This window comes from Ambystoma mexicanum, chromosome 6p, assembly GCF_040938575.1.
Source record: "Ambystoma mexicanum isolate Mex_15411 chromosome 6p, UKY_AmexF1_1, whole genome shotgun sequence".
Classification (NCBI taxonomy): domain Eukaryota; kingdom Metazoa; phylum Chordata; class Amphibia; order Caudata; family Ambystomatidae; genus Ambystoma; species Ambystoma mexicanum.
This window is the reverse complement of record NC_090935.1, coordinates 665,829,408-665,845,725: the sequence shown is the minus strand read 5'-3', so window position 1 is coordinate 665,845,725 and position 16,318 is coordinate 665,829,408. Positions and strand designations below refer to the sequence as shown.

The 16,318-nt window shown below is 45.1% G+C and overlaps 1 protein-coding gene across 4 annotated transcripts in view; it reads right to left on the bottom strand.

Moving 5' to 3' along the window:
- MSH3 (mutS homolog 3) overlaps window positions 1-16,318 on the bottom strand; it is a 2,767,116-nt gene that overhangs the window by 2,440,415 nt on the left and 310,383 nt on the right. For all 4 annotated transcript variants that reach the window (XM_069627552.1, XM_069627549.1, XM_069627550.1 and 1 more), the window contains one exon: window positions 7,445-7,590. In XM_069627552.1, coding sequence (XP_069483653.1) covers window positions 7,445-7,590 — 146 coding nt within the window. The remainder of the gene's footprint in view (window positions 1-7,444; window positions 7,591-16,318) is intronic.

Genomic DNA, 16,318 nt, shown 5'->3' with positions numbered 1-16,318 from the left:
TGTGGTGATTACTGTCAAAGATATGGAATACGTCGGAGGACTCAATCCACTCGAATGCACATTTTAGTAAGAACAGTTATGTACTTCCAGATGGAATCAAAGGTGTACCAAATTACCAGGTCACAGTACAAACCCAGTGTGTAAAGGTAGCCATGCATGGAGGGCAACATGATGCCCTGCATTATACAGTGCAGACCAAGGAGGGAGGCAGGAAGCTTTAGCTTGTGCCCAGGGTGGACTTAAGGGAGGGGCAGGCGCGGCTCTGCTGAGGTCGTTAGGGGAAGCCAACAAGCTCTTCATGAACACGTGCGCCATCGCTGTGCAGAGGCCATGCATTTCAATTTGGGATTCATCAAGCATCACATACAGATGTAACTAAAACCCAAAGCATTCATACAAGCCGAGGCGTTGATCAACAGAAAAGCCACACTTTCAGCAACTTGAGAAAATGTAGGTTATTATCATTCATAAGTCTTAAGGAAATTGGCACGTTGCACAGAGAAGAACCGGCTACTGCACATCCATGATCCCCTCTGCATTTGAATCTCAATCAGGGCACCATAAGGATGGCTTGATTCAGACCTTGGTGTTCGAGTAGCCTTGCATAACTGGATTGTTTTCGGAACATACACGATGTGGTGACGTGAGTCATGTGATGCCCGCGACAGAGTGATGCAACTCCGTTGCGGTGAATAAAGGGGTTTCCCCATGCATGCGCTGCAAAGTGCAGGCGGAGCCCAGACGGAATCCCCTCCAGGGCCAATCAAACAACAAAAATGGCCCTTCCTGGGACTGCCCCCATCTCAACCTACTACCAGCCTACTATTATGACCAACACAACAACCTCGGAACCAACCTAGCAATCAGGTCCCCCACCCTGGCACCACCCACCCTCGCTTCACCCAACCTGGCCTCCCACAGCACACACCACAAGGTAGGAAACCACAATCCTCACTGCAAAAACCTCAACCTAGGTCTGGTCCATGCTTGATCCCGGACTGTGTACGCCCTTGACATTCACTACCTAATAGCAAACAACCTTGATGCCGCCATTATAGAAACATAGCTGCACTCAGAATCTGGCCAGACCTTATCCCTTGCCTTCCCAACAGGTTAGACAATCTATAAAAGTGATGGGCTGAACGATAGAGGAGGCAGAGTTGCCTTCATTGCGAAAGACCATCTACGCATTAGGCAAATCAACACGTCACTCAATTATTGCAACATCCCTTCTCTTAAGCTGACCACCAACACCATCACTGTTCATCTCGTCTATCACCCACCTTCTCACTCCCCCCTGGCCCACATAACAAACCCTCTACGGAGACACTTCCACCTTCCCCGGCCCGTAGCTCACGAAAACAGATAGCCTCTACCCATTCCTCAACATCCTTAATCCAGAGCACCTGAATACCTCTGACCCTATGTACTTAGTGGATCTCTACTCTGAAACCTTGGCTACTGCCGTAGACACCATTGGCCCACTAGTACCCCAAAAAAGCCAAACCAGAAATCCATTTAAATTCCTGGTACACCCAAAATCTCTTGGGCCTTAGAGCTTTCAAGACTTGCTGAAACCTGTAGGAAATGTAACCCCTCAGAGGCCTCCAAACTAACCTTTTCCAACCTCTCCAAACAATACAAAAAAGCTATCACCCAAGCCAAAGCCACTACCTTCAACACCTGGATAGCCAAGCCAACTCAGACTCCAAGGAACTATTCGCTATCCTTAGAGAACTGGAAACCCCAGTCCCCAAAGTCTCCACCTCAGCCAAAGACACCACCTGGTGCGATAGCATTCAGAAGGCCCTGCTACTAAAAATGTACATGCTAAAAAAAAGAAAATACTTGCTAAACAAGCTTAGCCTTACGGACACTCGCCTGATCACTCATGTGCTCACCTCCAACACTCCATACAAGAGACTACGCATCCTACAAAGTCTCAAGCCATCTAGGTGCAAAAGAGATGTCTGTCCGGAACCCTTGATCAAAGATTGTGCTGATGCCTTAGCACCTATTATCACGGCTTTCATCAATGCCTCATTCACCACAGGTGTGGTACTCTCCTGCCTCAAGGAAGCTTGGGTCCATCCCCTTCTAATAAAAAAAAACTACACTCGAGCTGCCTGCCCTAACAACTGCCGCCCCATTAAAACTGTACCATTCCTTCTCAAAATTATCGTTAAAGCCACCTATATTAAAAATCTACACCACCTAGAAACTAACTAAATTCTTGGAATTCGCCATTCTGGCTTCTGCCAAGGGTACGGCACTCAGTCGGCATTCCTAGACTGGAAAAATCAGATTGATGAGATCAGAGATGAAGGGAGGCAGGCTTGCCCTGCTTCTCCTCTTAGACTTGTCTGCAGCCTTCAACCTAGTCAACCACAACATACTATGCCACCACCTTACATCTTAAGCCTCCTTCTCCCAGAAAGCAGCATCATGGATTGCTTCCTTCCCCGAAGGAAAAGTGATGAACGTTTTTGCTGAGAATGCCTGTGGGGTTCCCTCCCCCATCAACTGTGGTGTACCCCAAGGGTCCTGCGTTTCGCCTACTCTAACATTCACAAAGCCCCTCTTCGACCACTTGGATTCTCTCGGCATAGCCTATACAAGCTATGACAACGACACGCAGATTCTCCTTCCTCTCACTGGCTCCTATCTCGACGATCCCGCCATCCTGAGCTCCACTTATGCCACCACCCAAGCCTGGTTGGCATCCCATGGCCTCTGCCTCAATGATGAGAAAACTCAACTTATCATTGGTCCCAAATCTGTGCTAAAAAAGTTGTGTTTGCAGTACTCCGCCTTCAACATCGATGGCTCATTGATCCCAGTTCTTCAACCGTGAAAAAACTGAGCGTATACCTTGACTCCACGCTCACATTAAACCACCAAGTTAGTGCCATATTCTCTGTGGCAGCCTACCTAACTAAACTGAACACAGCCAGACCCTTCCTCGCCAGTGACAATTGCCTGACAATCGCCTGTGCAGTGGTGGGTGCTAGATTAGACTACTGCAATGTCCTATTTGCTGGCACATCGGCTCTAAACATAAAAAAACACCAGACCATCCAAAAAAATGCCCTAAGTGCCGCCTGCAACATTCCAAGATCACAACATATCTCAGCTGCCTGCAGAGCTGTACATTGGCTACCCATCAGAGAAAGAATCTCATTCAAGATTTTCTCAATCACCCATGAATGCATCTCCAAATCAGCCCCACCTTATCTGGTGCATAAAATCAATATGTCTCAATCGACCAGGTCCAACAGAACCCCATGTACCCACAGGCTGGTTCAACCCAAGTTCAAACGTGTGATAGCAGGAGACTCAAGCTTCCCAGTCATTGCTGCACAGCAATGGAATTCCCTCCCTCACGCACTAAGAGCAGAATAATCTTATTGGACCTTCCGCAAAGCTCTCAAAACATGGCTGTCCAATTAACTTGTTCAATTGGCAGTTCAATGTGACCTTTATGCAACCACTATTCACGCTATTGTCCTTGCCTACGGGTCTCATGTAGCTGGTTGTTCAGCGCTCGATGCCGGAGGGTCTGTGTGCACTATACAAATGAAAATAAATAAATAAAATGTGCACATACTTTACAAAAAGCATACAAGGATTTACAGTTGGTACAGCCCTCCCTTTTATGTGAGTTTTCAGGAGATTACAATTGTGTAATGTATGAACTGTAAAACATATGCCTCTTTGTATAGTTTGTGCACATAACATCTGAAAACTGACATCAAAGTCAGCCTTGACTTTGATGTGAGATTTCAGAAGATGCAATAGCTTAATGTATGAACTGTGAAACTCATATGTTCTTAGCACAGTTTGTATGAAAGATTCACACTCATTCGGGGTCTGCGCCAAATATAGATACAACATAAAACGTTAATATCTCAAAATCGGCCATTCGATTTTCACAATTTTATTTCAGTGCACCAATTTCTGATGACATACTAAAAAGGTAGCAGACGCCCCTCTCTCGAAATAACACAGCATGATAAGCGTGTGCTGCAAACTCGTCTCAGAACAGGACTGAGATTGAATAGTCATCACAACACACCAGATAACCACCCGTATTTAAGGGAACAGATCTAAGATACATACCTGAAATACACAGGCACTAATGGCGAGTCAATTTGTTTACAGAGTGCACTGAGAATGAAATTAAGTTGTTTACCATAAGCACTTTACAGCCGGATGTCAATTATTCAATTACTAACCGCTTTTTTTCAATTAGACTAATACTGGATCCTGCTTTTATGAACCCACGTAATCAGCCTCAATGAGCATTGGCAAGTGCTGATGAGAAAAACCAAAGATGACCTCAAACTAGTACGGATATCCAACCATAGTTCGGCCTGAGATGTTAAAGTGCTCTCTCTCTTCCAGCATGGCAGTTATAAGTGGCTAATCGTAGCACTGTCAGGGTGGCCGAGTTTTTCAACAATAGTTGTTCCCGAGGGCGTTAGTAGCAGGATGACATTTTGTAAGTTGCACTGCATATTGAGTGTGGAACCACAAAAGCCAAGTTGAGAGCTTTAGTTTCCATCTTTTACAATAGAAACACTGCTCTATAAGTTCAGGGGAAGCATTGGCTCTCTATCTCTTTTTTTAAAACTTTATTTTAAACATTCCTTCACATTGTAAGTAACTGTCATTGTGTTTTACTGTGTATGGCAGTTCTTTGTAAACCCAAGATAGTTTTATATTCCTTTAAAAACGTTTCTGTTATTGTTTGTCAATGGCCTCAATTACAACCTTTCCGGTGCAGTAATAACGTGCAGGTATTAACTTATGCCGGCACGTTACCGCACCAGCAAAGTACAAGTTTGCCGGTGGAGTGGCAGAATTACCTCCAGCTGGAGGCCACAATACCGGCAAAAATATCTGTTACTACTGCCACCGGTATTACCAGCAAATCTCCTCATGGAGTTCTATGGGACTATATGGAATGAGGATTTACCGGTTGTACTGCCACTTGTAATCTGGTGGTAATTCCAGCAGGCCAAGTGGTTGTAACGGCAAACTCTTAACGAGGCTCATAATATTATTGTAAAGATTTATTTTCTTTTAGTATGGTTTGCCCCCAATATTTATTTCTATTGTTGGGATTTTAATGCCGGCTCATTAAATTTGTCCGATGTCTAGATCCATTTAGTTGATCAAATTTGTCTTGAATTAAGGGCTTCTATGGCATTTATTGCACACCAGGAATTTCAAATGTTCACAGGGACCATCAACAAAATCGTTTATCAGTCAATCAAATGTACAAGTCTGTAATTACATGCCTTGTGTCGCTTATGACAGAATCAACAACCTGACCGTGTCAAGGTCATGGGGACCCCACTGATGCTGGGTGGGAGGCCTATGAGGCTGTAAGACAGAGCCAATCCTACCCCAAAGGGGCAAGGTGACAGTTGGGAGGGCCCCATCCCTTGTCCCTTCGTTATGTGCATTGAGCTTGTTGGTACTACAATATTGATCACTCCATACATATGTTGCCAGCTGCTTGCCAGTTTCGCTCTCCTTTCTCTAGAAAACAAAAAATACCATAATTCCTAGCAGTGGTCATACCCCCCCCTGGCGACAAACAACAGCAACATGACTGGACACCACTACACAATGCTTCCTACAATGACCGCAATCCCTCAGACTTTGGGAACACTCACCCTCACGTATTACTTACAAAATTTGGAGGGTCTGCACACGAGAAAGAAAGGGCTTAAAGCCCCATTGATGTATTTTTCTTGTTGTAACACCTACTGGGAGGGGAACACTGGGATTAATTGGCCGGGAACTAGAATGGAGAACATATGGAGGAAGTGGGGGGGGATAAAACAGGTCACAAGAAATAGAAAGGCGTGGGTTGTTCGGGTGAGGTCGGTGAAGATGGATTTAGAGACCAGAAGGAGGTAGGGCTGTGTGGTGGAGCGTCATGGTGGTTTTAGCAAATGTTCGGTATTGGCTGGTGGGAGAAAGTGGTACTGTGGCATGAGCGTGCATGTAAGATGTGGGAGTGAAACTGGTAGTAGGACAGTAGGGAGTGAGTGCTGGGGATGAATGAGTGAGTGAAAGGAGGGTGACTGTGGTGAAGGTGGAGAGGACCAGTAGTGGTGTGGGGTGGGAGTAGTAGTGGTCTGGAGATGGGACTAATGGTGGTGTGAAAAGGGTAGAGTAGCAGCGTTGGGGCGAGTATTAATAATGTGGGAATGGAGAGTAGTAGTATGGGGAGAGGAGTATTAGTGTAAACGGTGCAGAGTAGCAGCATGGAGAAGAGAGTAGTGGGGAGTAAAATTGGGGTGGAGGTAGGTGGTAGTGATAGCAACATCAGAGGGATGGAGGAGTGAAGGGAAAGGTGAGTGGAGTAGTAGGGAGGAAGGAAGAGGAAAGGGAGAGCGCTAGAGAATCATAATGGAAAGTAGTAGAAAGGTGTGGAAGACCAGGCGAGTGCCCAGAGCGATTGAAATACACCATTCAATCTCAGTCCTTTGACAGGGGTCACCAAGATTGTTCCCAGAAGTTGCTTTGATAGATCCGGCATTTGCCTTTTGGGCATCAGAAGAAGGCACATCGATTTTAGATAGTAGGGGTTACCCATCACTGATGCCAGCCTGGGGTTAAGAGGCGATGGACAAGGGTGGTAGTGCCCATTCGCGGGTTAGAGAGAGAGGGACAGCCATTAGGGCATTTTCCGACTTAAAAATAAAAGCAACTGAACCGCATCAGTGAGTTGGTGCATTCTCGAGGTCATCTGTTACACCCTAAAATAGCACAATATTCTCTGTGCAAAGACGAGCAAACATCTAGGTTTACGGAAGATGCTATTCTCCTTGTCCTTTTCATTTTTCAGTAGTAAAATAGGGCGAACATTAGGCTTCACAATTTAGCTCAATGTGTAGGTCACATATGAGAGATCCTTTTTATCTCCTTATGGATTTAGGTCAGACGTCGAACATTAAAGATCAATTACGTTGATCAAAGGAGAAATGTTCTCACACTGGGTGCTTGTTAATCAAGGGAATATAATTTCTTAAATATAAAACTTCCTTGCACACCAAGTAACAAAACAATCCTACTCTATAAAAACATTATGGTTTGAACAGGACTATTCTAGTCCAACAATATTATGTACATTTCAGTGCGTCCTTATTGTATACATCATCAAATGGTACGCAGTTTGATATATTTGTGCTAATGCAAATGTCACTAATACAATGACCGAACCTGAACCCAATTCCCCCTACAGCTTTCATACAATTAATTTCGAAACATCGGTCATAGTGATTTTCACATTTCGTTGTAATGTTTCATAACCTAAAAGGTGTATGCCTTGGAACATTATCTATAGTATTGGAAGGAAACAACACACACAACGTTTACAAGTTGCCTTTATAAAAAGATGTAATATCTTTTTGAAAACATCACTTACCACTAAGCCAATCACGACATCCCATTTATTCCTCTCTTTCACGTTTTCTGCATTTTCACAGATACACAGTAGGTAGTTGTTGGGTGTGTCGGATGTCACCTCTTCAACGTCGACATTGTCATCCAAGTTTAGCAAAGGGTTCACATTTGGAAAATGTTAAATAAAATAAACTGATCAATCACACTGGCGTTAGTAAGAATAAATGACCCATTCAACTAGTTATTCATGTGTGTTGTGTAATGTTAAACATAACATTACATTGATTCTATAGTGTATTACATGCTTAACAGAGGAAACTTTAGTTCGCCTAAGAGGTCTGGATTTTGCTGAATGACCAGGTTTTTTAAGCACAGAACAGAGTCAAGATCATTGTCAATAGCCATGTTTTCACTTCTTTATTTTTATTAACGTTCACATGACAACTACAATCAGTGTATGTCAGAAAGACTGTCAGTTCCTAAAATTCAAAATCAGATTTAAATCTCAGCATTAATTTCAAAGCGATTGCTGGTTACCATATGTAATAACGCAAAAAGACACAGTTTGGTTAAACTTTCAATATCCTCCCACCTCATCCATAAGATGTTTCAACCCACCCTCCCTTGCAAAAAACGAGGACCAAGGGAATATGCATTTCAGGAGTCACCGGGGTATTCCAGTATGCTTATGATTAGCCAAGTCAAGTTAAATGAGCAGGGTTAAAGGGTAAGCATGATGGAATCAAGGAGTGTCACGGACAAAGTAGTTGCACAGGAACGTTACCAGAGAGAAGATCCAACACCTTTTATTCGTACGTAGTGGGGTGAGGGGTTGGAAGGAATATTATGTTTTATTGAAACGGAAATGCCATGTTTGTGTGAATCATCACTGGTACCCTCATACTCGTCCCAGTAATACCAGAGCTGAAGAGAAGCGAGAATCATTAGTGGTACCCTCAAACTCATCCCAGTAAGGAACTATGTGATCACTGCGCCGCCGAAAATACAGAACGGTAAAACGTTGAGTACAAAAACAGCAGCGCAAAGTGTTAACATAGATGAATCTTAAAGGAGTAGTTCAGTCAGAAATTGTACTGGCCCAATCGATAGGGCATGTATTTTAGATCAGTAACAAAAAGTGTCCTAAACTAATGGACACTCACGTCCCCTGCACACTAAATGTACTGACAAAATGCCAGTCAAATATACTACTTAGTCGATTGGTACACTGCGATATCCTTTCTGTTTGATTTACATATGACTTCCAAATGCATTTATATTCATTTGATGCCACTGTTATGAGTATTAACACAAATCATTTAATTTTTAAGATCAAAAATTGCGAAGTGACCATTGTGTTACTTTATAATAACTGGATAAAATACAGCAACGAGGGGTCCAGGCCCCAACATTCAAGCTTGTACCACAATCGCGCGCGGGAGTACAAATCAAACGCTTTTGCAAAGTCTAGGAAACACAAATGCAATTTCTTGCCAAGACATTTGAAGGTTTCCGCCATCAAATAATGCAGAGCACCAATATTACAAATATTACAATATTACAAATGGTGCTGTGCATTTTTCTGAAGCCCGTTTGAAAGTTGCTGGGTGAGCCTTTTTCTTCAACCAAGCATGTCAGCTTCATTAGCAGTAGCAAGGCAAATATTTTAGAGGTGGAGTACAGCATAGCAAATAATCTATAGTTTAAGACTGGTACCAGGATGGAATCTCTCCAGCTAGCTGGAATGTTAACACTCGCCACTACTTTCTGAACGACCAGGCTGAGAATGAGAGCCCATAAGTCTGAATTTGTCTTAAAGACTAAATTCGCTACTCCATCCACCCCTACTGCTCTTGATGACTTTGACTTATGTATTTCTGCAAGCACGTCATCTATGTCCCAACTAAGGCTAGATCCCAGTTCAAATATTGGCCGTAAAGTTTTAACATACTGCAAGTTGTTATCCAACTATAAAGAGGTCAAGTGCATTCACCATTGGTGTTCAGATATGGCATTGATTACCAAGAGGTTTTCATTAGCCATGTGCCGTCTGTAGTATGCCCAGAATGTCCTATCATTGGCTTTTAATAGGCTAAAAAGGAACGTCCTATTGCTACTATTCTTAGAGCGCCGATGGGATCTTAACCAATTTTTATATTTGGTAGACTCCGCTGTTAATAATGTAGCTTTTTCTCTTGCAGGGAGGCTATGATCTTTCTTAATTCTTGCTTTGCTCTTCTGATACTGCCTCCTCCTATGTTGTATGGCTATGCCAAACATGCCCACATTATTACACTTAAAGTTACCTATAGTATGATTCAAATGAAGACAACACTCTAAAAAGAACAGGAAATTGCTCATGTCCCTTGGAGACTGACCCTACTACGTGAATCAATTTGCCTGATAAGAAAGGTCCCGAGTAAGGATTGTGACCATGTGATGGCTGGTTGTTGACTTCTGAGCTGTTGTACATCAAGGGACTGCAACAAATACACAAATTACGGTCTAAAAACACATAACCCGAGTAGATGACTATTTGCCATTCGACCAAGTGCACCCCATCAACTTTAGCTTTAAGGATTTCCCGGGGACCAGGTCTGCAAAATCGCCTTCCGTATCGTCTTCATTGGAGCACATCAAGGTGTCAAATGAGACATGGGCATTATAATCTCCTGCTATCAATACATTTCCCCTAGGGAAATTGTCATACCACTCGGTTAACAAAACATCTATCTTTGCTGCCTGTATGATTTTTCTTGCCACACCTCCAGGGGGATCATACACATTTACAATCAAAAAGCCCTGATTTGCTAAGGTGTCATCCACCACAAATGCAGACAAAATATACGGAGACCAGGGACCAATCTCAAAGGATGTTAGCTTTATATGTGCTTTAGCGCCTATAGCCAAGCCTCCAGAAGGGCGGCCTCTTAGTTTGGGGCTGGCATGGCGACAGATCACATAATAACCATCTGAATTAAATTTCTCAGTCAAACATGTTTCCTGAAGTAAGAAAAGGTCACTTGTAAGGATGATAGTCGCACCCATAGGATTTATTAGAAATCAATTGAGGCCACGTGTATTCCAAATAAGCCATCTACAATCTACCAGCTTATCATGCCTTCAAAGCTGGCTACAACCAAAACGCATAAGGGACCCAGCTCGCTACTTCCTTTGTTTCCAGATTGTTGCATTGGGAGACAATGTTAGTCACCATCAGGCTGTTCCTTTCAGATTGATTGGCAGCAGACATTACCGATAGTTTAGTAGGAGCTTCCACTAAGGGTTGTTCTTTATTAACTAGTATATTGTTGTGTGTTTTGGCAAATTGTCAGTTCAAACCCCATGTTGCGTAAGACTGAGTGACAAGCACTCAATAGTGCCACTGCTGTAGAAGTACATTCAATAAGTGTTGCTATCTGCATCTGGTAACTCCACCCGAATTATGTCCTCTGTATTGATCTTCTTCAGATGTTTGATGCTATGTCATATGTCTAATAGGAACCTTCGATTCATAAATTGGCTTTCATATGAGGGATATAGTTCTTCCAGTCGTGCCCATTTCCCAAATAGCCATATTTCATCATGAGATGGAGGACAAGGGTGGCTTCCACCTCGTTGTTATGGGAGTACTGCCAGACTACGGGTCTATTCAAGTCAGAAGTGGCAGTAGGTGCCATAAACCGTAATCTGGCCGCTGAGAAAAGCGGCTCATGCGTCCAATTTGTGTTACCGCTATTGAAGGCCATGGTTTCAACAGCTGCGGTTCCATGGAAAACATACAGACCCGCTTTTAGCGCCTGGCTTGGCGCATGCCATATTCTGTGCAACTGACAAAGGCTCTTTCAATTTAGGCTGTGGTTCAGCCCATACCCATTTATCCAGCGGACCCCGATATGCTGTATGCAAGGTAATGCCTTCATCTGAGGCTTTAGGCATTTGAACTGGATCAACTGGGGACTGTTGAGGGTCAACGGTTTCAATATTGATAGGAGGCAGTGGTGGCTGCGCCACTTTATGTGGAGAATTAACAATTTTTACCTTTTTCCGTTTGCCGCCTGCAGTGGCATTTTTACTTGCGTATGACTCGCTGCTCAACAATTGTAATAATGGGGGTCTCTGGAATGAGGGTGGAGACATTTCCCCCATTATTCAACATTGCCATTTCCTCTTCTACTTCTGCCATGTAGCTTGTTTCAGTTTGAGTGCAGAAGGTTTGTGAGGTTTCCGTCGTGAGCTTTCCCACAGAACAACAAGGAGATAGCTGCAGGGCCATAGGCTGTATTTTCCACCTCAAATCATCCCGCAAGGACAGGCGTGAATCCTCGCTATTTATTAAACCACTGTTTTTGTGAATAATGACTACCATGTGTTACCGTCCTGCGCTTTAAGGAAGCGACCTACGGCGCAGAAAGGAGGAGTTAGTGACATAGGGCAACAGGGGAGGAGTGTGTACGTGTGAGCGGAACGTGTTTTCAGTTCCAAGTTCAGTTCCAATAAAAGAAGTTTTGTTTCCAAGTTCCGGTCTCCTGCGTGTTATTTTCAAACCCAGTCCGGGCAACAACTGGTGACAAGGACGTCCCCTCTACTGACCGGAGCGTGATCCTCGATGCGGGTGAACCCATTGCGCTGTTTCCGAACTTAATCAGCATTTTCCTTATTTGCCGTTGTCCTTCCAAGCCGAGATACGCATACATTGACCACATGTGCCAGTGATCCGGCTGTGCGGCACAGAATGCTCGATTCCTGAGTGCGGACACCAGCAATTCTGCTGCCTTCTCCCTGAACGCTCAGGCCTGAGCGCATCGTGCAGCGATCCCACTGGCACCTCCTGCTTCACCGGTCCACGTGGAGAGACAGGCCTCTCTCCACGTGCAGGCCGCGTGGCAATCCGCCAGTGGTTTCCTCCGGTCTCCCTGCTGGTCTCAACATGTGCGTATCGAACACCAAGGCTGCCATGAGCCTGAAGGTGGGTTTTCCCCCCACCCCTACGCCTCCCACGCCAGACCAAGTATTGAGACCACGGCTGATGGCCTGCCATAGCACTTCCTGGGCATCACTACAGTGTAAGGGAAGCAGGCCATCCCACACGTACTGCCATTGACACGTTTGCAGCAGTTTGTTCGACGCCAGAAGTGGCCTACAAGGGAAGCGCCTCACCATGGGCTCGTAGCAACTCACCGACTATCCTGCAGCACTGTCTTCTTCAAAGGGGTTACAAGCCCGGTTTCCAGGAACCCGCTGGTTTGTAGCGGACAAGTGCACAGTGCCTCTGCCGCAGCCCTGCCCTCGTGTACCATCTCCCCCCCACAGAGTGCCCTCATTGTTGTGAAGCCCGCCAGTTATAATGGGTAAACCTGGCTCGCCAATGGTTTAAATAATTGTTTTAGAGATAAAATTCTGAATATCCAAGAAAATATCAGGTCCCTTAGAAAGCGAGATACAATCCCGGAACTTGAGGCTGCTAGTTCAACTACAGACCATGTGGGACAAAAAAATTCAGTTTAATTTTAGGCAAGTTTCAGCTGAGGATATTACTCCACTCTTATCCGAGAGCTTAAACCCACAAACGATTCTCTTTTCCCATTGCCAGCTTTGGTTGCCAAACGACTGTCTGGAACTTACACCTTTTATGACTAAGTTTGTCAACCTTTCACTTGCCCAGGGATTTGTCCCAGATGCTTTGAAAGCCTCGATTGTTACTCCCCTGCTGAAAAAAACTGGACTGGATCAGGAAGACTATGACAATTATCGCCTTATTGCGGCTCTTCCCTGGCCAGGCAAAATCTTGGAGAAAGTAGTGACTAAACAGTTACAGGACTTTGTTGGAGATCACTGCCTACTCCATCCTTTACAGTCTGGCTTCCGTCCATTACATGGTACAGAGACTGCACTCACGGCGGTCTGGGATGACATGTTGCAGGCAGGAGTTGCTGGGAAACTTTCTCTGCTTGTGATGCTTGATCTTTCAGCCGCATTTGATACGGTGGAGCAGAGTATTTTGCTAGATTGCCTAGAAAATCTGATCAATGTGGGTCCTGGGGCACTTCAATGGTTTACATCTTTTCTTACTGGCCGTCAGCAAAGTGTTCGAGTGGGGGGTTTCTTTCAGAAATACTCTGTGCTGTGGTGTGCCACAGGGATCGTCTCTCTCTCCACTTTTGTTTAATATTTATCTTCGTGCCTTGATGAATATCCTGGAAAAATATCTCATGTTTCATTCCTATGCGGACGATACTCAGCTGTACATCAGGCTTGATGATGTAGAGGATGCTCTTGCCCTGGTTACAAGATGCCTAGACGAGATAGGTATCTGGATGGAGGAGAATTGGCTGCAATTGAACCCAAAGAAAACTGAGGTGATTTTGTTTGGGCCTAAACATCTCCTTGAAGGAGGAAAATGTCCCTCTCCTCCTCAGTTTTTGGGAGCCAGCCTTAAATATTCCACCAAGGTAAAGAATCTGCGCTGCATTTGGCAGAGCGACCTGGGATGTAATGCCCAGGTCTCAGCCAAGGTGCAGTCCTTATTCTATAATATTCGCCTTTTGCGCGAAGCTCTACCCTATGTGCCTAAAGCAGATCGTGCTGTAGTGGTGGGGGCACTGGTCAATTCAAACCTTGATTATTGTAATGGACTTCTGGCTGGAGCACTGAGTAATCAAATCTATTGTCTCCAGAAAGCACAAAATGACAGAGTCAGACTGGTGTTTGGTGTATCTAAAAATACTCATATCTGGTCTCCGCCGATCACTACATTGGCTGACAGTCGAAGATCGGATTAAATTTAAGGCTGGTTGCCTGGTTTATCGATGCTTGCATGACATGGCACCAGCATATTTAATAAACAAACTGAAACGATACCAACCCACTCGTACCCTTAAGTCGGAGGACCAACTCCTCCTTGTAATTCCTAGGATGAAGTACAGGTCTAGAGGAGATCTGTGTTTTTCAGTGACCGGACCCAGATTGTGGAACAGTCTCCCACTATATCTGAGACAAGCTAACTCCTTGATGACTTTCAGAGCAGGTCTCAAAACTCACCTCTTTAAATAAACTTGTGATTTTGGATTACTTTTTGTCTGTATGGTATCGTTTTACCCAGCTGGTCCTCATGGCCTGAGCTTTATTGTTTTGTTCCATCTGCGCCAGGATACAATTTGGTTCGTTGTGTGCGCGTTTACAAGTGTTTCAAAATTCAAATTCAAAATTCTCGCCGCCCCCTGTCCACAGGGCCAGATCTGTAATGCTGTGCGTTTCGCTCCCATTCTCTATGACAGCACAGGCGCACAAAGGTCCAAGGTGGACTGAATGGATGGAGGACTTCCACCATTTTGTGAGAGCATAGGGAGAAGGGGACTCACCGCACCTGCATGACGTTTTTATTAATCTCGTAGGTGCCAAGATTAAGACTCTTTTCAAGACAATTCCTGCAGCGACCAGCCCGATTTCCCCGATCTCATCGCTGCTTTGGATAGGAAACTCGTCATTTAACCGAACAGGGATTATGAGAGTTAGATGTTCAATCAATGTACGCAGAGGGCCGAAGAGACAGTTGACAAGTTCATTACAAGCCTGAGAGTGAAAGGGGCGCACTGCCAATTTAATGCATTCTCCCTCGACGAGGCCATAAGCTTGCGAGACATCGAAGGCTGTTTGTCTCCTACCCTCAAGAAGCAGCTGTTGAAAAAACCCCTCTCGATTGATGAAGTCAGTGAACTGGCCAGGATATTTGAAAGGGTTGATGTCCAAGCTGCCTCCATGACAGGTGCCCCTGTTTCTAAGAACGAGAGTGCTGACCTCATCACTGCCGTGCAGCAGTCAACCCAGCGACCAGGTGACAAGGGGGGCCATCCTACAAACCGCAGGGGCAATCTGGGATCATACTACAGAGACAGTGCTACAGATGTGGAATGGCGTTTCCCCACTCAGGGTCCTGCCCTGCTTTGTCGCAGAGGTGTGCCAACTGCAGAAAGGAAGGACACTTCCAATTCATCTGCAGAGAAGGGAGACCTTTCCCTACCCCGAGGCCCCAGTGGCCCAACCGTTCATCCAACCGACCACCTCAACCTCATACTTCCAGAGCAGAGCCTATCGACCCAGTCAACGGCACTACGTCAGGGCTGTGGAGGCCTACCACCCATCTGACTACCCTCAGAACTACGGCCACTATGACCAGCAATCTCGCTTCATCTATGAATATGATGAACCCCCACAGCCCCCTGTGACTACCAGAAATATGACTCGGTCTGAGCCATGCATCACCCAGACCCTGCCTACTACGATCAACAACCACATGATGAGTATGTGAACCTCATCCAGGACGATCGAGAAGCCAGAGAGGCACCGAGGATCCCAGTCAAATGGGTAATAGCCTTTTCCATTTCCTGGTTGACTCGGGTGCAATGGTTAATATCATGGTGGAACAGGAATATCTAAAGATCCCGGACAAACCAACCCTTGAGAAAACATTCAAGAATTTTCCAATGGGGCGCAGCGTCACCGCTTCATCCAATAGGTCATTTTAAGCAGCAACTGTGCCACAAAGGACTACAGGTGGACACTATCATCCATGTCATCAGGATCCCAACAAAAGGCAGGTGTCTCCTCAGCTATCACACTGCCTCCTGCCTGGAGCTCGTTGACATTCAATTCTGTGAGGGCGATGTAATTCATTCATCATCAGCGGATGTCAGAACCGTGAACACGGTATGCGCCATCACCGTACCCAACCCCCTCACCCTCATCACCAAGGAACATGTCCTGGCAGCATTTCCTCGACTCTGCACGGGTGTAGGAAAGCTGAAAGGTCCCCTGGTAAAACTCCACATCGATCCGGCATTGAGATCAGCCCCCTCAACACCCCAGAAGGGGCAGTTTCCATCTTCAAAAGGCTGTT